The 26,397-nt window shown below is 42.5% G+C and overlaps 1 protein-coding gene and 1 non-coding gene across 14 annotated transcripts in view; one reads left to right on the top strand and one right to left on the bottom strand.

Annotated features, from left to right (window-relative positions):
- PTK2 (protein tyrosine kinase 2) overlaps positions 1 to 26,397 on the bottom strand; it is a 252,784-nt gene that overhangs the window by 116,445 nt on the left and 109,942 nt on the right. For 11 of the 13 annotated variants that reach the window (XM_073794833.1, XM_073794834.1, XM_033843155.2 and 8 more), the window contains 2 exons: positions 15,458 to 15,537; positions 13,127 to 13,189 (listed from right to left, as the gene is read on the bottom strand). In XM_073794833.1, the coding sequence (XP_073650934.1) occupies positions 13,127 to 13,189; positions 15,458 to 15,537 (143 nt within the window). The remainder of the gene's footprint in view (positions 1 to 13,126; positions 13,190 to 15,457; positions 15,538 to 26,397) is intronic. The other 2 variants (XM_073794836.1, XM_073794832.1) reach the window with 1 other exon arrangement.
- LOC117308760 (U6 spliceosomal RNA) lies at positions 7,818 to 7,924 on the top strand. Its single transcript, XR_004522941.1, has one exon. It is a non-coding gene; the product is annotated as a U6 spliceosomal RNA (small nuclear RNA).

Below are 26,397 nucleotides of genomic sequence, written 5' to 3' on the forward strand. Positions count from 1 at the left end.
CGCACTGTATTTGTATAGAAAGTAGACTGGCCTGATTAGGGAAAGATCTGGGATATAGCAGGGAAGCTTAAATACCTTAGATTAATCCTAAAGGTTGACTGTTTTTAAAAATAAACTTTTTGATTAACATTAATCAATGTTTATAATCTCAGTTTCACACAGGAAACAAAACAAAAAAAGAGAAATTAAGTGAGTGGCCTAAGGTCAAAAAGCTGAATGTGTGGAAATGCTGAAAATCCCAGTCATTTTCTTTAGATCAAGCTACAAAATCAATCGTTAGTAACAAGAGCCTCAAAGCATTCCGGCCAAGAAAACCGATGGAAAGAACGGCTCACTCTCATTTTCTACTTACTTTGGGTACTAAGTGAGCCAGGCTTTTGGCCACTAGAGGGCAATCGTGCGCTAGTAAGATGAAATATAGCCTCTAGACATGAAAGATTATCAGGAGACACATGGAAAATATAAAAGGATCAAGAAGGAGAAAAGCGAAATAAAGGTACCTTTTCAGGATTACATAAAAAGATAAAATGAACATAAAGTATATTAAAAAAATAAAGCAGGGATGACTTCTTCACACGTAATTGTAAGTTAGCAAGTATTACCAATGAAACCATAGAAAACATGTCAGAGTTTATATGGTTGACTCTAGATCCGAACATTTTAATCCCCTATTCCATACTCTACTAGTTAGTACCTAAACCGACGAACTCCTTGCTAAATCCTGGTCTCAGTTCTCATATTCTTTTTCACTCTGTGGTGATGATGATGACACTGTTCACTGCTCCCGTACACAGTCCTTCCTCAGCTCCTATGACACACTGTTTTCTGGATTTACTTATCAGCAAATTCATGTAACTCCTGGCTTTCCATTTATTTTTCTAACCACTTTTGTTTATAACTTCCCTTCCTTATCTTTTCAGATATGAACAGGGAAAAGTGTCCACCCAAGTTCTTCCACTTTTTGTTGCCTCCTAAAAAGACAGGAACTTTGCATTTTAAGGATTTGGGTGCTAATCACTATGGGAAGTAGCAAAATAAGCACATAAAAGATAAACCAACACCCTAGAATCTTAGAGGCATTATTCCTGAGCACTTTCTTCCCTGTCTGCCTTTGCAGGCAGCTGTTCCATAATATAAAGAACTTATTTTCACAGAGGGAGCCCTGCACTGGAATCCTGGCTTTGCCGCAGGAGGATTTGGCTATGCCTTCATGCCTGTCAACCTCAGTGACCCACGTGTAAAATAGGGATGCTAATCCCTGCTGCCAACGGCGGTGCTGAGGAGACAGTGAGAATGTGTTAAGTCCCTAGAACTCTACACGGGTAGCTCCCCTTCCCCCGGAAGCACCCGGGATGCCCCTCCTGTCTGGCGAGAGTCTGGTCTACAGGCCTGACTAGCCGTCATCATGAGCAGAGGGAGGCGTGACCTGATGGTGCCAAGAGCAGACGTGCTGTAGGGAGGAGGGGAGGACACAGGCTGGAAGGCAGGTATGAGGGAGGCTCTGCTGGGAGCCCGGAGGAGGGTGGTGGGAGGGAGGGTGGGCAGCAGAGGCTCAGGGATGCTCTGGACGCAGAGCCAGCAGCGCTGAATGAAAGGTGACAAGGGAAGGCCGAGGCACCAGGAAGAGGAAGGCCGGGGGCCCAGGCGTGCTTCCTGGGACTTCTGCTTCTGGAGAGGGGTCGAGCAGGGTGCACGAGACCTCCTGGTGGAGATCTCAAGGAGGCAGCTGGCCACGGAAGTCTTTGGATGGGGGGCAGGGAACACCAGGGCCAGGGATGCCCTCTTCCCCACGGTGAGACCATCAGCTGCCACTACTCAACACAGCTCTGCGGCTATCAGTTGGCCAAAAAGTTCGTTCGGGTTTTTCCATAAGATATTACAGAAAACCCAAACGAACATTTTGGCCAACCCAGTATTTTTCTTAGAGTCCAATGGAAAGTAGAAAATTTATCATACTCATTTTTGTCACAAATGGAAAAATTAAAGATGGACCAAGGGGGTTGAATTTTTCTGTGTGAAAATAAAGCCTATTACTAGGTGTTACTTTTACTTCCAAGGTGAGAACAACTCCATTTAAGGAAAAAAAAGCTAAGGCCAACTAATGTTTAGCAAGTATGCAGTTTAGTTTTTCCAACTACTTTTGAGTAATAATGAGTCTGTAACACCTGCCCATACATTAGAACCCTTTAAAATGGGACACATGGCAAGTGAGAAAATAAAAATGAGGATAAAGTACACAGAATCGCTGGGAGAATTCCACACCACCACCACCCCGCTCCGCACATTCTGATTCAACTTTACCAAGAAGCCCATCTACGAGGCTTGGCGGTGGAGGACACTGGGAAACAGCTCAGGCGCTGCGCTCACGGTTTTAGGGAAAGCCTCCTGAGACATCTGCATTCAGCACTCTCCAAGAAGCCTGGCAGGGCCACAGAGGCTGTCCCATTTCACACGTGGCCACCTCCCTCCAGCCCGTGTCGGGCACTGGCTTACGAGGAGCTGTCTGATGGGCAGCAGGCTAGCTCTCAGCTTTATGTGACATAAAACTCACTTGAACCCAAAGTCTGTACAGCCGTGAGGTAAGATGAACAAAACAGTAAACACTACTGATGTCACACAAACAAAATAAAACTACTGGCCTTTATAATGAGGCAATTCTTTACTATGTAAATAATTATCAAAGGGTAGATCCTAAATACAGGTAAACTCATTTGACTAAAACTAGCTTTCATGAAACTTTTAGGACACAGCCACCCCCCAATTCCCAAACCCCAGTATCAGGCTGTCAGATTTCCCACGTGAGCCCAAAGGAACCTTCTTAACCCACACGTGCAGTTAACGAGATACTAATATTAGGTGAGAACGCACTGTCCACAAGAGTAGCCCCATGAAGGATTCACACTTAAATTAGCTAAGATTCAGTTAACAATCTAGTTCCCAGCTGCACCGGCTCCACTTCAGGTGCTCAGAGCCATGGGGGCTAAGGGCGCCCGCGCTGGCTGGGCGGACAGGACACTTCACAGCCTAGGGCCTGCAGTGGTGGCATGGGCTTACAGCAAGAAAATCTCGGCCTCGGCTCCCTGGCCCCCGGGGCTCCTCAGAGAGGGCGGTGGGCCCGGCCACACAGCCCCACAGGGACAACCACGACTGCCCGGGACTCCGGGGGGCCCGCTCAGCAAGACCACCGCGGATCCCGCAGGAGGAAGTGGGGGCCAGACAGGAGCCTGGGCTGGGGCTGCCCATGCACGGAAGCAGATCTCCCAGTAACTCTTCCTCCGACTTTTCTCTAAGATGCAACTCACTCTGATTTGAAGCTTCAAAGAAAGCAAGCCTGTTGTACTCCCCCGCTTCCCCACACTGGGCATCACGTTAGATATGGGTGGGGGAGGGGGAGAGGGGAGTCACCGCCCTGCGGTCTCTTCCTCGGGTGAGACCCTGATGCGAGCTGTGCAAGCGCGTGACAGGCACCATGAGACAGCACCATGAGAGAGCCCAGAAAGTTACTCGTTGAGATCTGGGGTGTCTGGGGCTTAAAACTGTATTTGTGATCAATTTTAAACCAGAATTTTCTGAGTTAACGTTTAATTTACCTCTGTCCTTCTAATGAAACGTTCAGACCACTGCTGGCTGATGAGGCTGTCTTGCTCTTTCCCTTCTGTCCAACTTCGGAGCTCTGCCCCCTCCCATGACTGCGCCATCCTCCCGCTCCCCTGACCACACTCGCCGTCAGGGGGAAGAGGTGCCGCCCAGCAGTCCATACCCCGCACCAGCTCCCTGATGGATCTTTCTAGAGCGCACTCGGACCGACTAGCTACTCCTAGCCTGGGGGCCTTGTCCTGCGCACACATGCGTTCACGCCCAAAACCCATGACACAGCAGGCCTTGGGAGGCCTGAGGCTTGAATAGCTTTATTTACATACATTAAGCTTCTTATAAGTGAATTCTCAGGCCAAGTATAAACTTATCTCTCCTTCCGCACTACTTCTGAGAAGATACAGACCTTGTCTGTTGGCTTTAACTAATTAATACTTTGTGGACATAACTCTTATAAATTTAAAGCCCCAGCAAAAAAGGCAACCAAAAACAACTTTAAAATAAAACTATAATGCACGTTTTCATACAGTATCCCTAACTTATCCTCGCCCCAAATCTCTCAAGAATTGAGTATCATTAAGAATATCGCCGAGGTCCTTTAACCTCTCAAATGATACCTTAAGCCTCTTAAAAACTGATAAAACTTAAAATTCTCTAACTTCAATGGAAATTGCTGTTTGCTTCTTAATGATCCTCCCTCTCCTTCAACCTGAGTAATGAGAAGTCATCTTTTGGCCAGGTACACCAGGTGATGCTGCCTTCCTCTCCTGGAGCCAGGTGTGGCCATGTGACACTGTTTCAGCCAATGTCCCTCTCAGGGAAAGCACTACCTGCACATATGTGTCCTTAAAGGGGGCTGGGAGAGAGAGAAAAGGTCCATCTCCTCCTCCTTGTGACAGGCAAGGTCAACCAGCCATCCTAGGCTACCAGGTGGCAGCTACGGATGATGGTGGCAAGATTCAAGGGGCCTAGTGCCCTGGTGATGAGAAGCACTGACTGCCTAGCACTTGTTTTATGTGAAAGAGAAAGTACCTTCTTAGTTAAGCCACTGTCAATCAATTCATGCCAAATCTGTGAGCATCCCCTTCACTGATAAATTATCACAGGCAGCTAAAAAAAGCACTAGATTATTACTGACAATAAAGACAATTTTTAAAAATGAATGAAAACAATGCACAATTAGAATTAACCTCAGCTAATTTTATATCACAAATTTATTCACTGAGGAAGTACCGATGGAATACCTAATAAACATCAGACACTTTGCTAAGTGCTGGAAATACCAGGAGGTCCCTACATCAATACAGCTTACTCTAGTAGAGAAGAGAGACAGTTACACAAACAACTACAGCAAAATACATTAAATGCAAAGATGATTAAAAATGAATTTCTAAAAAAAGCAAACCACTTAATAAGGAAATGAGCAGAACTGAAAAGATATGTGATTCATTTAAAATAATTTCACAGTATAATTCTGTACGTTGAAGAAGAATCATTGGTACATAAGTTTCTTCCTTCTACAGTATCACAATAGGAACCATAATTTTAACACTGTGTTATTAGCTTATTTTGGTTCCATTTGTCATTGTCAGCAATGCAGTTTTTAAGCTTGATAACAAAACATTTTTCTTAACACAGCTCATCTGACTCCTGTCTCTGATTTACAGGAGGCGTAAATAAAAGAGCCACCCGAGTACACTCCAGAGTGCGCCCTGCAGGGTAAGACCCCGGGAGGCCACATTCTGGGCCTGCGGCTGGGCCTGCGGCTGGATATTCACGGCCAGTACTTCCCCTCTGCCTACAGAAGAGGCACCTTGGTCCTACCAGGGTTGGAAAGACATAGAGAAAAGAGACCAATTAACTCTTTAGTTGGTTTAAAGAAAAAATGCAAACATTTTTAGATAGTGCTTTTCCCACCCTCCGAAGTTGGGCCTGATTATTTATTGCATAATTGAAAACAGTTATTTTGAAATGTGGTAAAGCTGAAGGAGTTTTCTTTAGTACATTATAAATTACAGAGACTGTCCATACATTTTCTGGCAAAACTAAGCAACTATATGGACTATTTCACAGTTTTTCTCCTTACTGGCAAGAAAAACCAGAACCCCAAAATAAACTAACAAGAAACATTCTGCATTGATGTATAATTCTTTTCCATACTGAGAAAATATTTACACTTCTAAGTGGCTCTAGGCTACTAGCAGAAACCAGTAGGAAAGGGCAATGCTGACCCCCCGGAGGCCCTGGCTGCCGGTCCCCGGGCAGGACAGCCTCAGTGTGCTTGGAGAACCACTTCCCAGCCATACCTCGTCCACAGCCCTGGGTGGGCCTTTTCAACAGCTGCGGTGGAAGACAGAACCCAGGGAACAGTACTGAGAAAATATCACGATTAAACTAGAATTGCGAAGGAGTAAAGAATCTTCACCTTCCAAGAACAAGGTGAAATAAAGAAAACTACAAGATGACAGGAGCAGAATTTTACCACCGAAGACACATATAACAGAATTTCTAAACAATATACTTTAAGAAAAAGGGAACTGCTATCAGAAGACAGGCTGAGCTACAACAATGAATGTTTAACCAACACAGTAATAAACAAGTAGGTCTGTAGGACCCCACCCTATACACCCAAAGTGCTGGAGGTGAAGAGGGCTGACCCAATGCCGCCCGCAGGTGGGGATGCTGGACCTGGACTGAGCTGGGACCTGAGGGAGGGTGAGTTGTGCCATTCACTCCCTGGCTCTTGTCAGATGCCCACTCCGGAGGCCCACTCATCAGTCTTGGGCCACCAGGCTTTGATTCAAGCCACTCGGGAGCTTCAGGAAGTCAGAGGAACAGCAGATTGAGACAGCCCAGAAACCCCAGAGTCACTGTCAGATACAGAGCACAAAACAGCTGGCATGAAAAGCTTGACGAAATAAACGGCACAATCACATACGTGAGCAACAGAGATTACCAGGAATGGAGAGCGTATTACACAACACAGGAAACTGAATTTCTGGAAGTGAAAATTATAAGTGGTGAAGTGAAAAACCAAATGGACAGGGTATGCCAAGAAGACACTACTTAAAAGGGAATTAAGGATTTAGAAGAAAAATCTAAAGAAATCACACACACACTGCCACAAGAAATAGAGATGAAAGATGTTAAGAGATATAAAGGCTGAAAAAACATGCAGTTGACAATTAAAGAGATAATGGCATATATTTTCCAGGTGAAAAACATGAATCCACAGAATCAGGAAAGTACATCTTGTTCCAAGTTGGGCTTATAAAAAAGAAACCCAAGTCTAAGACATGGTGAAACTAGAGAAGACCAAAAACAGGAGATTCTTCAACTTTTTGTATGTTTATAGTTTCTTTCTAATAAATGACTGGAGAAAAATGATCTTCCACTAGTCCACAGAGAAAGTCTCAACAAAAGTCAAAGAAGCTCTTATCACAGAGACCATACTCCCTGATCATAATGCAATTAAGCTAGAAGTTAATTTTCAAAAGAAAGTCAGGGCTTCCCTAGTGGTGCAGTGGTTAAGAATCCGCCTGCCAATGCAGGTGACTTGGGTTTGAGCCCTGGTCCAGGAAAATCCCACATGCTGCAGAGCAACTAAGCCCGTGAGCCCCAACTACTGAGCCTGCACTCTAGAGCCCGCGAGCCACAACTACTGAAGCCCGCACGCCTAGAGCCCGTGCTCCGCAACAAGAGAAGCCACCGCAATGAGAAGCCTGCGCACCGCAACTAAGAGTAGGCCCCGCTCGTCACAACTAGAGAAAGCCTGCGCACAGCAACGGAGACGCAACTCAGCCATTAATTAATTTTTTTTAAAAATCAAAAAATATCCACACATGTGGAAATGTAAAAATAGAAATAAATCCACAAAACTTTTAGAACAAACATTAGGTCTTGAAACGCAAAACCAGAATGAAAATAATGGACAGATTTTACCACGTTAAAAAAGAAAAACTTCTGTATGATGAAAAGCTATATAATCATAGTTAAAAGACAAACTGGGGACTTCCCTGGAATCCACCTGCCAACGCAAGGGTCACGGGTTTGATCCCTGGTCCGGGAAGATCCCACATGCTGCGGAGCAACTAAGCCCGTGCACCGCAGCTACTGAGCCTGCGCTCTAGAGCCCGCGAGCCACAACTACTGAGCCCGCGTGCTGCAACTACTAAAGCCTAGGCACCTAGAGCCCGTGCTCTGCAACAAGAAAAGCCACTGCAGTGCTCACTTCGGCAGCACATATACTAAAATTGGAAAGATACAGAGAAGACTAGCGTGGCCCCTGCACAAGGATGACACGCAAATTCGTGAAGCATTCCATATTTTTAAGCAGCCGCATAGCACAGGGAGATCAGCTCAGTGCTTTGTGACCACCTAGAGGGGTGGGATAGGGAGGGTGGGAGGGAGAGTCAAGAGGGAGGAGATATGGGGAAATATATATATGTATAGCTGATTCACTCTGTTATAAAGCAGAAACTAACACAGCATTGTAAAGCAATTATACTCCAATAAAGATGTGAAAAAAAAAAAAGCCACCTTAGTGAGAAGCCTGCACACTGCAACAGAGACTAGCCCCGGCTCACCGCAACTAGAGAAAGCCTGTGCACAGCAACAAAGGCCAAACGCACCCAAAAATAAATAAAAATTTTAAATAAATAAATAAATAACAGACAAATTGGGAGAGAATATATACAACAAATATTACGAACCATGGGTTAGTATGACAAAGATCTCAATGAGAAAAAAACATAAACATAATGGAAAACAGAAGAAAAGTACAATTTACAAAAGGAATATAAAACAGCCCCCAAATGGGAAGGTGTTTCAACTCTCTCCTCTGGATAATGATCCCAATGATAATTACGGGCAACATTTATTCAGTGCTGGGCACTATATTGAGCTCTTGACATGATTCTCTCTCTTAACTCCCCACATCAACCCAGTATGTAGGTAGGTATCACCATGGTCCCTACTTTACAGATTTGGAAACAGAAACCCAGGGCTTTACTGATCCAGGACAGTAAGTGGAAGAGCCAGCCAACAGGGGAGCAACCTGCTGCAAGAGCCCCCTCCATCGCCCCACTTCTCACACTGAGATGGGGTAGTGAGTTCACACAACTCACGCCATTATGAAGGACCCCAAACCAGCACAGTAACAGCGGGAACTGGAAGTCTCTCATCCTGCCCCTTCTTTTCCTTAACCATCATGTTTACTTAATTTAAATATCTTACATATAGAATAACTACTACACAACGGCCATTTGTGGAATAACAGATAGTTCCGGTTTTCATCAGTATCCTCTAAGGAGGCCTCTAATTGACAAAATCACGCTGTACTGCTTTGTTCTGTCTGCAGGTGGCAACAGTCACTGGCCCTAATTCATGTCTGGTGATTCCCACACTTTCCATGCCACTGACCCCACAGACACGCTGAAGTTCTGGAGGCACTGATTAATACTCCAGTGGGCCCTCTTCCACATATCTGTTCTCCTGCCGCCTCGATTTCTGTAATTTTTAGAAATAAGCCAAATTCACACCAACTTTAATGCAATTTTTGACTCTGATATCAAACACATCTTGAACTTAACGCTCCTCTCTCCAAATATAGCTCCAAATCCATCTTGATGGATACCTGCTTCTTCATTTTCTTTCTTTTTACAGACTTTTCTTGTTGCCAAAAACATCCAAATGTATTATCCACGGAGATTTCCCCCAGGTACCTGTTCTCTTCATTCCCATGACACCTCTGGCTCTCACCCAGCTGCCATGGCTCAGTTACCCTTCCCGTTCCGACGTGGGCCTCTCACAAAGACAGGCTGGGACACAGTCCACATCACAGTGGCCCTGAGGACAACTCTCTGACAGCCGGGCACGCTACAATGCAAGCCACTGACCTGGCCCTCCTTCTCCAACTTCGCACAATGATTCACCTTTTTAGATCATCTCTAAGTGCCTGCTGGCTTTTTCCTCTCCAATTCTCTTGTTCTTTTTTTTTTTTTTAAGAAATGGAAAATTTTATTCGAGCCAAATTGGAGGATTATAACCCGGGAAGAGCATCTCAGAAAGCTTTGAGAACTGTTCCCAAGATAAACTTTTTATTTTAGAATAGTTTTAGGTTTACAGAAAAGTTGCAAAGATAGTACAGTTCCTTGAATAGCCCACACCTGGCTTTCCCTTGCATTACTATGGCACCTCTGCCGTAACCAATCAATCGGTTCTGATACATCATTACTAACAGGCCCTACACTTTCAGATCTCATCAGTGTTTTCCCTAATGTCACTTTTCTGTTTCACAGGATCCAATTTAATCGTCACACCTCCTTAGGTTCCTCTTGGCTTGTGTCAGTTTCTCAGACTTGCCTTGTTTTTAAAGATCTTGACGGTTTTGAGTAGTACTGGTTTGGTAATTTGTAAAACGTCCCTCAAATGAGAATTACCTGTTTTTCGCAAGTCTGGATTGGGTTTTTAGGTTTTGGGGAAGCAGACCACAGAGATGAAGTGTCATTCTCAACAGATCACACCAAGGACACACATGCCATCAACAGAACTGTTGGTGTTGATGCTGACCGTGACCACCTGGCTGCGGTAGCGCCTGTCAGATGGCTCCACTGTCAGGTTACTCACACACCCTTCCACACTCTATTCTTCAGACACACGTCACTAAGCGGAGCCCACAGTATAGGGTGGGATTTTATGATCCGCCTCCTCAGGCTGTGTCCATATAAATTACTTAGAATTCTTCTATGTGGGAGATTTATCACTTCTCTATATATTTATCTATTCAATTATTTATATTCATATAGGCCCATGGGTATTTATTTCATACTCTGGGCTATAACCCAAAACTAAGTCATTCATTGTTGCCCAAATGCCCTACCTTTGGTCACTGGGACTCCAATTTGATGCTCTGACACAGCCCCACCACCTGCTTTTCTAAGCGCTTGCTCCTTTCCAGCTCTACAAGATGCTCTAGGCCCATATATCTCCCCCTGCCCCTCGGATCAGGAGTCCTGCTTCCTCTCATTGAAGAATGATATTAGAAACCAACATCTAGGCACTGGGTACCATCAGAGATTTTTTTTAAAGCTGTGGTTTTAGTGATTTTATAACATAGAAAATAAACCAACATTTCTGTTTCCTTTTTCGTTTAAATAACACAAATGTTCCCTCAGAACTGAACACGTCCCAACCAACTTATCCTCCTTCCCTCCAAACACGAAATTGTTTGTGACTGACATGCCCACTGGCCCAGGACAGAAAACGAGAATCCCCAGATGCCTCTTTGGCCTCCTTCACCCCAATCCAACCAGGCAGCCAGTCCGCAGACCCTGACTCTGGTAAACTCCCACCTCCACTGCTCCTGCTATGGAGTCCACGTCAGAGACTCATTCTTCCTCCAGGAGAAAGGAAAGATGCAACAGTTTCTGGGCTCCCTACTTCCATTTTTAACTTTCTTTAATACCATTCCAATTTGGGAATATGGAATTCTCCATCACAAAGCTCCTCCTGTCACGGACCTGGCTCACCGAGTCATCACGACCTAATCGTCTGGAGGCCGTGTCAACGCCTGGAGCTGTTTACAACACACATCGCAGCCCTCCCCGACGGGCAAGGTGTTCTACCCGCAGTAAACTGACCGTCCACGTTTCTGTGTCTTGGCAAATGCTGCGCTCTCTCCCGGGACTGGCTGGTTCCGGAGCAGCAGCCTCCGCCTGCCCACGTTCCTTCTCCACCACTCAGGCTAGACAGCATCTCCCATCAGACCTCAGACATGGAGTACCACCCCCCACACACCCTCTAGAAGCTTCTACTTCAGTTCCTACTATATTATTTTACAACTCTGCTTACTGTCTGAGAGTCTCCCTTCCAGCTGTAAGCTTCCTGAGGGTGAAAACTTTGGATTATCCACTTCTGCATCTCTAGCACTTAGCTGCCAAGGGCTCAGCAGATGCTCAATAATCTTTGTTAAATGAACGAATAAACAAAGAAACAAACGGATATTTTTCAAAAACCTCCATTTGAAATGAGAACAAACCTAGCATGTACCTGACACAAGACCTTCAATGATTCCTCTGATGCTAGTCATTTGTATTTTAAGCAGTAGGAAGAGTCTTTCAGGCTGAGGAATGTGGCAATTTTAAACAAAAACCTAAACCACAGTGAATGTTAGTTTTTTTTGTTTTTTTTTAAATGTTATTAATGATACTGTTGCTTCTATGCTGTCAACTGAAGGGCAGGGAAAATTCTACTTAAAATCATTCTGGCTACTAAGATATCCCAATTGATCTCTAAAAGTTTTCATTCAACTCTAACAACTCCGTGTTTTATCCTTATTCAATCTGTTAAGAGGCACAACATTATGTGATGGATGTGTCCATAAACACACAACCACAAATATTTAGTGAGTGCCTTGTACGCTGCACACTGTCGTGAAACTTACATTATGCTAATACAGTAGGTCCAGAAATCAAGGGATGAATCCGCGCCACAACGAGACAGGCTGCCCGGGGCGCTACCTCACTTGTCGCAATTAGGACAAAGGAGGCTTGTGTGATTGCAAAATAACTATCACGTCTACCACCAGTTATTAGTGCAAATGGTCGGACCTGCTCCATAACTAATTCCCCCAAATATTTACTTCCACTTTTATTTTCAAATGACCATACCTCCCCTGTAAAATCTTGTTTTCAAAATGGTGGGATATTATACTTTCACAGTGTGATAGCAGTTGGGCTGACCTGGAAAGTCAAATAAAACCCAAAGCCATGTCAGGTCTCTATCATTGCAGGGCGCGTATGCACAACCTTTTACTTCACTGTAGCAACATCTTCCAAATAGCGCAAGAATTTCAGTAATAATATGGCCAGGAAAAGTGCTGGCAAAAAGTTGCACCATTGCTAATGAAAATAAAACTGGAAATAACAAATATCAGTGCTTTTTTTGCTGAATTAATTATCAACAGATAAAGTGCAGAACTTTCAGCCTCCCAAGACATAAGCCCCACTCTGTCTTATATGCATTTTAAATACTCTAACGTAACAGTCTAACGACTGTTAACTTCACTATTGGAAAAATACTCAGTTATCCTAAATTTTCTGATACATGAGCAACAAATAACTCCCATCTTTCCACTTTTTTTTAACTAAGGGAAAAAAAACCCTAATAAACTTATAAAGAGAATATAAATAATAACAATTTCATAGTTCAATATAAATTAGAAGTGAAACTCCATCCCAATATGGTTAAATCTACAGAGACAGAAGAGTTTATTATTTATGTGTTAACATGCCAAAGAATATTAACCCTAAGACATTTATCAACAAATTTAAATGTTTGCTAACATAATTAACGTCACCAAGAATTCATTTCTTAATAAAACTTTCCTCTTCCGGATATAAAAGTTTTAGAAACAGTAGTGTTTCAGATTTAATATTAAGTTTTAAGTAAAGATAAACCAGTAAAATCTACAGTTTGAAAAGTGACTTAGCTCTGAATGCTTGCAGGCAGCGCCTGGACGTGCCGCACTTACTCTAATACTTCATAGTTAGACTTCTTCTCCAGGGCGTTGCCCCGCATCTCCCAGTACGACCGCCTAAAAGCAGAGAAGATACACACTCATAGATTGGTATTGGGAATGTCTGCGATGTTAAATGATTAAAAACCGTGAAAGGGGGGTATCTAACTACTACGCGGCTAAGCCACAAACATTCTGATAAACAACAAATAAAGAACCAATTTGATTCGCAGCATTTTTCCTGCATCCTAATGCAGCATAAATCAGTTAACACAGACCGTATCTCTATTGAACAATCTCACGTTCCCTTTTGATGTGAAGCAGGTCTGGCTCTTTGCAAAATGAGAAACCAGATTCCAGCTGTAAAAGAGATCAGCTACATTCGCTACTTGTACTTGGCCTTTCCTCAAGGGACAGTGCCAGGAACCCCAGGCTGCCCCTGTGGCCGGTGCGCACCCCACCTGCTCCTGGGAAGACCCACAGTTACTAAGGAAACAGTATGGGACCTGAAGCAGAATCATCGCAGTGGGCTAGTCCAGGTAACAGGCGCCAGGCGCAGCAGAGAAGTGCTGCCTATCTCGCTGAGTGTTCACAGTCTGAATTTTACTTCTTATTCCAAGTTACATGTTCAAGCAATTTCAGGTCTTACTGGAACCAAGTCCTTTGTCTGCAAAATCTGCCCCAAGTGGGTGGCATTCTCTGCGTGTACACAGTTATCTCACAAAGGGACAAGGTCTAGCTCGAGCTGCTTTGGAACACACAGATATTACAAATCACCTGAAGTGATTTCCCAGGAGACTGCGTAATCAACAAGACTGTTTCAAACTTGTCTGTAATAACATGAATACTGGTTTTGCTTTTTAAATTTGTTTGACTTTTTCTTTGGCCTACTTAAAATCGAAAGTACTAGATTTCGACAAAAAATTTTCAAGGGCCCAAAAAGGATCACTTAATGTGTTCTCCTGTTTTCTATTCATGTGGGGGAGGAGTTTGGGAGGGGCAGCTGGGCGGGTGACTACTCTGTCAAGTTTTTCCTTCAGAGTTCAAAAATCAGTGACCTCAAACAGGGGAGAGGAGGAGAAGGATAAACGTAACATGGAGAGGCCAGAGTGGGAGGGGAATCCAGAGAGGCACGCATGCCATTCACGTAGGGCCTAATGCTCCTGGACCCCTCTTCCAAGTAATACATCACAGCATTGTCTGTGGGAAGGAAAGCGCGCCAAGTTTGCTTCCCAAGCAAAAACTGTAAAGGCCAGGAACGGGAAGAGACCAGTGAGAGATGGCTTTTTTTTTTTTTACTGGGATATATAATTAAGGTTGAAAACAAATTTTAATGAAGAGTTGAGAGTTATACTTAATGATCTTTGGGTCCTTGTAGGAACCGTTATTTGATAGCCTTATATAATATAAAAAACAGTGCTCTCTCGGGAAAATTATCACTGTTTTGAGTACACGTAATCAAATTTTAGCTAATTTAACCAACACATCTTAAACTAGCAGCCTGGGGTAAATTTTTTTTTTTTTGGCTGCGTTGGGTCTTCGTTGTTGCCCACGGGCTTTCTCTAGTTGCGGCGAGTGGGGGTTACTCTTTGTTGCGGTGTGCGGGCTTCTCACTGCGGTGGCTTCTCTTGTGGAGCATGGGCTCTAGGCGCGCAGGCTTCAGTAGTTGTGGCTCACGGGCTCTAGAACGCAGGCTCAGCAGTTGTGGCACACGGGCTTAGTTGCTCCGTGGCATGTGGGATCTTCCCAGATCAGGGCTCGAACCCGTGTCCCCTGCACTGGCAGGTGGATTCTTAACCACTGTGCCACCAGGGAAGCCCCGAGCCGGGGTAAATTTTAATTAAATTATACCTGACAAAGGTAAAATATTTCTTTCACTCCAAGTTTTAAATGGTGGCACAGAATATATGACAAATGGTGACAAATGTTATCAGAAATAAGAAATACATTCTCAGTTTCCCATTCCCCATAATGGCAGCCATTAGACATAAATGGCTATTTATGTTCAGATGCTGCACATCTGAGCACTCAGCATCCAGCTTGGCTAGTGGCTGGCACATGGGATCTCACAGATACTGAACATTTCCTTCATCACAGAAGGTTCTATTGGGGAGCTCAGCCTTAGACTTGCTTACATACTTGTACTCTTATAAATCATTCAATTCTAAATGTAATATTTTAAAAGATTCTAAAATTAGCAATGTCAACATAATTCAGAGTATCATCAAAGTTTACTCATTTTATTCAGTATTTTATTGATAATCTTTATCAGGAAAGAAAAATACCTAGAAAAAATAACAGAAAACACTGTTGAATGAAGACCTCAATGTCTAGTTACCACCTTACCGTATTTCTAGACAACCCAACTTCAAAGCAATGTCCTGGTCCACTTGATCAGCGATCTCCAACATATAATCGCTCTTCACCTACAGTAAAAAGGAATGGGTAAAATAATGTTGCTGTAAGAGAATATGTTTTAAACTTAGTCATTAAGTAAATGTTTACTGGGTGCCATTTACATGCTTTACACACACTGTGTCAATAATCACGCTAGATGCTGGGTATAAAATGAGTAATACCAAAGAATAAAGAGTCAAACAGTCTTCCTTTGTGAAGAACATATATGATCTATGAGCACTTAAACATCATGTGAATCACAATAACGTCAAGCTGCTTTCTACCCTCCATGTTGTCAAAGAACATATATGATCTATGAGCACTTAAACATCATGTGAATCACAATAACGTCAAGCTGCTTTCTACCCTCCATGTTGTCAAAGGGAAAACGAGAAGGGAGATCTCCATTTCCAGGCAAACTTGCGGTGGCTATATTTTCTGAACTCGAACTACAGTCCCAGCACCATTTTTTGGACCTCAATGCAAAGGCAAAGAAAACTAACGTTATTTCAAAATCCATTTAATCCTGCAACTGGTGTGATTCCACCTAACCATCGACTATAAGTGATTCATCTGCAAAGTGCCAACATGCTTGAAGTGTGATATAGAGAAGGATCTAATGAATTGTACAAAGGCCTTCCAACCAATAACTGTGAGGGACTGATACCAGTATCTGAGAGCACTCATCAGCGTGAAGATGTTTTCAAAGATGGAATACGTAAAATCTCACAGCTTAGCATCAAGAGATCAAGATCTGCAATTGATTTTGATGACAAGGAGCATTCATTCTGAACTTCGATTAAGTGAAATGTTACTCCTCCCCCAAAAAGGAACTTCTGTTCCTCTCATTAGTAGACCTTTATTACCAAAAAAACGCACTCAATTATTATATTATGAATTTCACCAATACAGAACTCCGTGGAAATCTGTCTTGTCTCTTGTTATATAAGTATTTCATAATACCCTCCCCTCCATTTGGCCTCTTGGTCCTCAACCCTAAAATATTTACTCTCTGGTCCTTCACAAAAAAAGTATGCTGACCTCTGCCCTAGGAAAAACTCCACAGATCCTGTTCTATTGCTACCTAGCCTGTCAGTTCGCTCGTTCAAAAGATTTCTAGTCCCAAGTTAACTACTTTGCCAACCTTATAGTGATAGTTCATAACCTTCCCTTGAAAAGACCCCCAAACCTCCCAACCTCCTTCTTCCCGTTATTTTAATTCCCTGGCAAGACCAGCAAATACTGAAACCAGCCACCCACCTCCTTCTCCACGCTTACTGCTGAGCAACTGGAGAAACTCTGCTCTGTGCTTCGCTTTACGTTCCCGAAGACAAACCTCAAACGATCGCCTGAGGCTGCTTGGAAATTCGGCAATGCCTGCCTAGGAAGCTTGGCAACACACTGATTCACACTTTCTCCAGTCAACCAGCCACATCTCTTTCTTACAGAGAAAAGTCTTCAGACGGGCATGCCCTCTTTAACGTACCAGAACCTATAACCTGAGGGGCATGTGTGCTCATCTACTCACTCCTCTCAGGACGGAGGCGAGGCCCGCTCCGCCAGCAGTGATCTATTTCTGACCTAAACGCCATTTCCTCTGAAACCTTTGCTCTATTTTCTGCATTAGCACCTCTACCTAGGCGGTCCATAAACACTGACTGACTGAAGACTGAGTAAATGAATGAAAGAATAAAGTCATCAAACTATGGTTTGGATACCTCTGTGTGTAGATGTTATTGTCCATAGGAGTTACAAGCAATAGTAATTTCTATTCCTTAAATATAGCAGGCATTTAAGACTGATTCAATAGAACTGAATTATCCAACCCACTAAATTAAGTAAACAGCTTTGATTCTAGAATCACTCTGTTTACACTTCAATTGGCTCTTTCTCCTCTATAGCAAAAAATAAATCCAAATTTTAAAACTAACTTTTTTGCATCATAAGTAGGTTTATTACTAAACACAAAAATGGACAGATGAATCAAGACTGTATTTATGTGAGTTAGAGAAACACCACAGTTGTTCTGACTGAAGCATTCAGTGGATCTTAGCTTATGGTTTGGTGCAGACTTCGAAGCAATCAGAGCAGAACAGCAATTACATGTTGAGGAAAATGCATTATTACAAAACTATCTTAAGATTAGTTACTATAATCTTTAAACACTATTCAAAGGTGGGAAAATGTAATCACATGCTTTATTCAGTCATCAAAACCAAATTCATATTAGTTGCAAAAATGAAAAAAAAGAGAAAATTAACAATGATCTTTATGGAAAATCCCTTTAGTTATGAACGTGACTTAAAAGTTCTGCGAGTTGTTTTTTCTTACAGTAACAATCTACTACTCTTGACTCAGAGCTGTATGACTATGGCCTGAGGCCCATTCACTGTGTGCACTGATCCATGTTTTCTGCCAAGTGTGTGGATCCACCATGGAACCAGCCATCTCAGCAGACCCTCCCCTCCTCCTTCCCCCACCCTGTGGCAGCTGCCCTCTGTGAGGACAGAGAGCAACCCCCCCGCAAGATCCCTGTCACCCAGGCTCCAGAGGGGCTGTTCTCTGAACCACTGTGCACATCACGTCCTGATGTTGGGCTCATGCAATTTTCTTCAAAATGTAGGGTTTTTAACACTCAGTGTTCATTTTTTTATAAAACATTTCTAACTTTCATGCTTTCATTTGTGAAATAAATGCAATTTATTGAACATTTAAGTGTGCGTATGTATAGCTATATAGTTGGTTACAGTAAATATACCCCCATTGCCATGTCAGACAGATTTATACATCGCTCTCATTTACTCTCCGCAGCGTCACTGGGAGTTGGACCCTACTCTAATCCCCAGTTAAGAGCCTTAGAAAGAACCTTAGAAGAATGAAGGCGAGAGCAGGAACTACTTATTATTCCAGGGGTCAGGTATTCTGCTGTTTTAGATACATTATTTATAGTCTGTTCAATAACTCTTCAAGATAGGCCTTAGTCCTATTTTATACATAAAAAACAGAAAGCTTAATTACTCAAAATTAATGTACTCAAGGTCACACAGCAAGCGTTAAAGTTAAAACTCAAAAACCCATCCACTGACCCCCATAACTCAAGCTTCAGTGTGTTCCTATACCTTCTTGTGAACTCTCAGAAAGTGTAGGCATTCTCCACTAGAAGGAAGATTAATGACCAGTAAGGACCACAGCTCATAACCCTGGTAGCCCCGGGGTCTAACATGATGGCTTCACGTGCATGTCTTAGTTTGTTTTACCACTGTCATTGTGTTATATTCTTTTTTATACCATGGATTACTACTGTTTATTAACTCCAAATCCAGCAAATTTCCAAGTCTTTCAAGCAAATATCTCTGAATGTTGTTCTTTGTTTTATTAAATTAATTTGTTTCCATATGGATGTCAATTTCCTGCTTAAAAAACAGGATGTATCTGGACTTCCTTCTGTGGGCAAGTATCATATTTACATTCATGAGTTTTTTCACCTTATTCTGCAACAGAACTAAAGCACAGGTTTTAATATAAAAACCACTCACATCTCTAATAAAAGTACTAATCCTAACTTGCTCCATAATTTATTCCATATGCCAAGTCAGTGCTTTGGCTGCCACATGAGATCTTTTGCCTCGTTTTGGTCTCTTCTGAATATTCTGTCAGCTACATGAATTTATCAAATAGACCTGAAAGTCTTCGATAGTGTGTGTAAAGAAAATGGGGCTGAGGGCAGACAAATGTGTATATAACCATCTACATCATACACCACCTCAGTGATCCGAGGCAGTCGGCCAAGTTGGCTCAACTGTCAGGCACTCCTCCTTGAGTTCTGTGAGAGCAAAGAGTGGAGTGTTTGTATGCAGAAGGAACCCAATGGCAGTTCTCAATTAAAACAAACTCCTTGGGCTTCCCTGGTGGCGCAGTGGTTGAGAGTCCACCTGCCGATGCAGGGGACACGGGTTCGTGCCCCGGTCCGGGAAGATCCCACATGCCGCGGAGCGGCTGGGCCCGTGAGCCATGGCCGCTGAGCCTGCGTGTCCGGAGGCTATGCTCCGCATTGGGAGAGGCCACAACAGTGAGAAGACCGCGTACCGCAAAAAAAAAAAAGGAGATGACCAAGGCTAGAAAACCTGTACGACAATAAGTGTTTCCATTGTTTCTTTTTTCTTGTCCATATATAATGCAAAAGCAACCACAAATATACTAGGGGTACGTGAAGAATCATACCAGTTTTTAAGAAGATCTAATGCTGAGAGTGCACGCGCACACACACAAACCAATGTGATTTCTCAAATTCCAAAGGCATACAGTTCCTTTGTTTCTTGGATTTTTTTGACATCTTCTAATAAATCTCATCCAAATTTTTGAACATCAGGGCATTAGCATTAAAACTCAATCATCACTAATAAGTCATTCGAGAGAATCAATTAGGCACCTAAAACCCATGTCTTACTGTGTTGTGGACACAATGGTGAAGGCAGACTTTACGTCTGCCCTCACTGAACGGCACACTCTATTAGTGGGGGCAACAGAAAATAACAGGGAAATACAACGTGCACACAACAGACCCGTGACTACCAGGGGTTAGGAGAGGGGCAGGCTGTGACCAAGCAGCACCAGGGAGCTCTCTGTGTTGGTGAGACAGTTCTGTGTCTTCATTACAGTAGTAGTCACATGCATCTGTACCTATGATAAAACCGCATAGAACTACACACACACTCTTACACACAAACACAGGAGTGCACGTAAAAACTGGTGAAATCTGAACATGATCTGTAGTCTGCCTAGTAGTATTGTGTCAATGTCAATTTCTCTATTTTTATATTGTACTAAATCATGATTGTAATGGAAACTGCTCAACTATACACATCTGTCAGAACTCACTGAGCTGTACACTGAAGTTAGTGATTCTTTTTTTTTTTTTTTTTTTTTTTGCGGTACGCAGGCCTCTCACTGTTGTGGCCTCTCCTGTTGTGGAGCACAGGCTCCGGACGCACAGGCTCAGCGGCCATGGCTCACGGGCCCAGCCGCTCCGCGGCATGTGGGATCTTCCCGGACCGCGGCACGAACCCGTGTCCCCTGCATCAGCGGGCGGACTCTCAACCACTGCGCCACCAGGGAAGCCCTAGTGATTCTTATTGTATGTAAAATTACACCTCAGTAAAACTAGTTTTAAAATATTTTTAAAAATCGGATGTTAAATGAGAAATGTACAGGTGTCATGGAAGGCTTTACATAGAAAACACCACTTAAAATTAAGAGTTAATCACAGACATAGAAAACAATCTTATGGTTACCAAAGGGGAAAGGGAGGGGGGAGGCATAAATTAGGAGTTTGGGATTAGCAGATACAAACTACTACATACAAAATAAACAACAAAGTCCTACTGTATAGCACAAGGAACTATATTCAATATCTTGTAATAAACCACAATGGAAAAGAATATGAAAAAGAATATATATATATATATATATATATAGATATATATATATATATATATATATATATATCTGTAACTGAATCACGGTGCTGTACAGCAGAAACTAACCCAACACTGTAAATCAACTATACTTCAATTTTTTTAAAAGAGTTACTGAATGAATAGAAATGATCTAAGTCCAGGAAAGGAAAGAGGAGTCATGCAGAAAAGTGCTAACTCAGCAGGCCTGGGTTGCTCAAACCCTACACATTCCCAAGATTATGACTGGCTCTTGGCCTCCTGGAACCTGAACTCCTGGAATGTTCTGATAAGAGTGCCTTTGCCCACCTGAAGCCTCGGGCCACACCATCCCAGTCTGACTGGAGAATTTGTACGTACAATGTGATTATGACGAACACCTGCTTCCTTCCTGGGGCCTGGAGCCTACCTGAGGTCACACAGGTGTTGTACGCCCAGGAGATGGAGCCTGATAAAATCCTTCAACGCCCAAGCTCAGCAGGGTCCCAGGCTGGCGAACCTCTGCACCTGTTTTCACACATCACGTGCTGCGCCATGGGACTCCCCTGGGAGGGACCCGGGGAACCTTCCACTTAATTTCCTCTGGACATCACCCCGCAGACCCCTTCCCTTTGCTGCCTTTCCTCTGTATCCTTTTGCTATAATAAACGAAAACCAGAAATATAACAGCCTCTGAGCCCTGTAAATCCTTCTGGTGAACGGCTGACCTTGAGGGCGGTGCTGGGGATCCTGAGACGGCAGGATTTCTACCAAAGAAAGAATCTGTCCAAGGCCCTGAGGTAGACCAAAGGCAAACTGAAAATAGCAGCAGGGAAGAGTGACCGTGAGAGACTGACCATTTCTGCCTCCCATTTCTAAAGTCTTTTACAGAGACGGATGAACAAAAAACTATGGGTTGAACAGTATAAATATGACAGAGTTTACCTAAGTCCTCAATAACCATACAACTTTTTGAATCACCGAAACCATACAGGAGTGGAAAAGGAGAAAAAAAATGTACATTATTAAATCTATTAAAGAAGTACAGAAAATGTATCTTCTAACGAATCAGACTTAGACCTATATTTAATTTTAACTTCTTTATGGAAAAGGACAGCTAGTAATTCTCACATTGAAAATGTCAGGTTTTAAACTAAACTTTCCCACTTGGAGCTTCCATTTCAAAATGTTTTAACTGACAGAAAGCTTTATGGCCAAGAAACTACAGTTAAAGAAATCATTTCTGATAATATAATTATCTAAATAAAGACATGTAAAAATAAAAAATTAGAGTAAAATAACAGAAAGATTGACCAACAAAATATAAGTGTGCCCTGGCCCCTCACACGTCTCTGCAGTTTAGGTTCCAAACCATAAAGTTAGGGTGCTGGACTCAATGTCTTCTTCAGCTTCCCACTGGAACTTTTTTTGTCAAATAAACCACGAATTATGTTACAGTTAACGTTTTTTGAGAGCAGACCAATGGATATACTCATTGTAAACCTTAATATATTTGTAGGAGAAAACAATGACAACCTCATGTCTGACACAGGCATCTCCGAGGCTGAAAATGTCAGTGGTACCAAATGGGTCCTACACAAGTTCAGCATCATCGATGCACATTTAGTTAATACGACAACTTCTTCACTAAACATGGACAGAGCCCTTCAAACTAACGGCCACTACTACTTGCAAAAGGTTGCCAATCACATACACCTTTAACAAATCCGAGAGATAAAGAAGAATAAAATGTTATATGGCAAAGGCAAAATTCAACTTCAAGGCAAAACACACTTTTCTTGCTTTACAATAAGCCATTAGCTTTGGCATCAAAAATTATTTTTTTAGACACCTGCTCTACAGTGAATAGAGTTATAACAAGATTCTAGTTTATTTTTAGAGTGTGCTGATTAATATCTTTCAGAATATTCTGAAATGGGTCAAAAACATTTAGTGAGTCATGTGTGGCATGTCACACTGGTAGTCACATTTAGGACATCTTTGAATGAAACTACGTGCATCCACAGAACCTTCTCCCACCAGGAACCCAACGCTCAATACACCCACTGACGTGCTGTTTTCCTCAGGACTCCATCCAAACAAGGGGCATGATGAGTAGTGCGCATGGGTGAAATTTCAAAGTAAGGAATAATAAAATTAAGGTAGTTTATTATAAGTTTTCTTTCTCTTTCATGGGATGGAACTAGTATAGAGGAAATCGAAACATAATTCTTTTGCTTCTATCCTGATAAGAGAACCAAAGTAATAAAAATACTGATTCTTCCAGAACAGAAACAACACATAACACTCAGGAGTATGCACTACTGCCCGGGTAGACCCTCAAGATCCCCGCACACGAAGGTCAACAAAACACTAGGCTCATAACAAACATGCGAGAAAACAAGCCGCTGTGAATAAGAGTCAGGGGGTCACCACCAACAGTTGTAAAGCCCACGGACCCCAGATGTTACAATTTGGATTCAGAATAGAGACATCAACCCCATCAGAAATGATAAAAAAAAAAAAAAGGAGGGGACAGAAAAATTAGTTAACAATAAGGGCCACAAAAGATGGCCTGGCAGACTGAAGAACGGGGGTTGGGGGGAGAGATAAAACTTGAAAAATAAATAAAAATCCAACAAATGCACTAGACATCAAATTGGCCACAGCTGAGGGGGGTTGGTGATCTTAAAGATTTCTGTGAATCCAGATCTCAGGGAGACAGGAGTTGAGAACAAAAAAGAGGCGTCAATAGATACAGTCTGAGAAGTTCTGATGGAGATCTCAACTGAAATCTCAGGAGGAATAACTAAGAAGGAAGAAAAGGCAGTATCTGAGCAGACGCCAAGGAAGACATCTCCAGGACCTATTAAAATGACAGGAACCCAGAGGTCCTGGCCACACAACACAGATCAAGCAGGAAAAATAAGTGGGAATCCCACCTAGTTTGTAATAAAACTGCAAAACACTGAGGACAAGTAAGGATCTTAAAGCCACCCAGAGAGAGGAGACAGATGAATAGACTACGACAGCTATTTCTCAACAGCAGCCACAGGGATCATACACAGCAGAGAACACCGCCGAAGTTCTGAGGGAGAACGACTCCCATGTGGTTCTGAACCAGAACCGCGGTGCTCCCAGCAACACCATCCTTCAAGCAGAAAGAGAACAGAGACGCGGGAGCTGCGAACAGCACAATGAACAATCTCAAACTGATGGCTATCTACCGAGCTCACTGCACAGCCAGAGCAGACACGTTCACTCAAGCAAAGCTGAACCCCTGGCAAAATCTCAACATGCAAGACGATGAAACAAGTCCAAAGAGTCTGAACAACGAGTTCAAATGAACCACAGTCTCTAACCACAGTGCAAATTAGTGTGGAAATGAACCAAAAGGGATAAAATTTTAAAGCCCTATGTTATCACTTCCATTTCTACCAACATAGTGGACCCAATGTCCTGGCCACAGTGCTCATTGAAAACAACTAAAAATGCTGAATAAAATATTTTTTCAAGTCTTCTGAAAGCTTCTATGAGCTGAATAACAAACGAACAAAACCAAACCAAAAAACCTACTCAGACTAATGATGGAATGCAGAGGGCTCAGGGGAGAGCTAGAGTCAGCTTCTGTCCTAAGGCCAGAACTGAGGTGGGCACACGTATGCTGTAAAATGTGACAACCAGCAAACAAAAGTAAGAGAAAGATAAATACACAATGCAGGACCATGGCTGTCTGCCTGGAGTGAAGGGGTTGGGATGGGGGGGTGTCACAGGGACATGGGGCCAGGAAACATCAGGCATGTTCTCTTCCTCTAGGCAGTGGGATCACAGGTATTCATTTTATTACTAAGTATCACACCTTACTAAAGAACACATGTATCAGATGAAAGAACACATGTATCAGATGTTACAGAATCTAAACATGTCATCAAAACCTGAGCCCCTTAAAAGTGGATCAATTTAGCTTGGAATTCAGTGAAATTAGATGTATGCATATGTGTATGCATCTTAACATATTTGCATCAAAAATTAAATAACTTTAAAATTAAATAATGGGTGTCATCAAATTCTGAGGCTCTTATAAAATAATTTCTCTCAGAATTTGGTGAAAATTTCCACACACAAGTTCTTACAGATATTTCAGCTGCATTCTCAGTTCAAAAGACTTTGGCTATAAATAGCTGAAGGGCCAATTTTTTATTTATACTTTTTTTTTTGGCATGTTTGTTTAAATAGGAGGAAGTTCTGAATTCCTAATTGATTTTTCAACACTGAAATTAAATCTGTTCCCAAGTTGGGTACTGCCTGGGTAGGATAACGTTTGGATCACCTCTAATAGTTCTAGAAAGAAAGAAATTCTAGTTCTAGAACTTCCATGCACAGACCAGGATAGACTCTGCACTGGAAGATTATCACAAGAAGTCAAATAAATATAAAATTACTTGCCAAAGCAGCAATGCAAAAATCATACTATTTCTAAAACTTTGTCAGATGAGGGTAAAATAAATGTACATTTTTCTCACATAAATGGAACTATATTACACGCTTTATTTTTTATATGGCCTGTTTTAAACAGTAGCATTTAACATCACAACTTCCATACCCATGAACAGAGCCGCAGTTCACTAGTTATAGGCCTGGATAAGCAGTAACACCGGCCATCAACACGGGAAAGAGGTGTTACTATGACCACACTTCTATTTCCCTTAAATTACAAGTACTTGGTAGGATATTATAAAAACATACACAAAATGAAAGTAATTATTAGGACAGATAATTTAAGTGACGTTTTAGAATATTTTCTGGACTTTCTAAAACTGTAACATAAGATTTAACAATTTTAAAATATTTAAAAGGGGACAGGCTGAAGAAGAGAAGTTCTAGAAATGGATGAAACCAGAAGGTGGGGTGGAGGGGCTGGAAGGTTTGCATACAGAGCACATGGGAAGGAAGAGGTGTGTCCCATCCCACAGTGTGCGGCTCACATTTGTATTGGGACACCCAAGTGGAAACGCTGAATCCTCTAAAGCCTGGCACTGTGTACAGACTGAATTCCATGTGTCACTGGGCAGGTATATGGTAGACAATCAGACCTCACTCACTCAACATAAAGACCCTATGCAGGAGGTGTTATATACCTACATGTGAAGAAACTAAGGGAGGCACCTGGAGTCACAGAGCTGTGAGATGCAGAACAGGCACAGTATGGGGGCTAACGACACCTCACACCTCTCGGGCTTTATAGAGGCCACTCACCCGAATCACAGACTGCAGTAAGATACGTCCTATTAGTAAGAGGAAATGTGGGATACACCGGTACGTGTGCTAGCTTTTAATCATATACACAGAAGCAAGGTCTTCCGAAAGGAAAAAGTAGGACAACCTAGTAAGAGTGTGAAAGGAACATAAAAGTTGCCAACTTTTAGGTTAGCCTAGAAATTATAAAAAGGAATAACT

This window comes from Tursiops truncatus, chromosome 17 (assembly GCF_011762595.2).
Source record: "Tursiops truncatus isolate mTurTru1 chromosome 17, mTurTru1.mat.Y, whole genome shotgun sequence".
Taxonomy (NCBI): Eukaryota; Metazoa; Chordata; class Mammalia; order Artiodactyla; family Delphinidae; genus Tursiops; species Tursiops truncatus.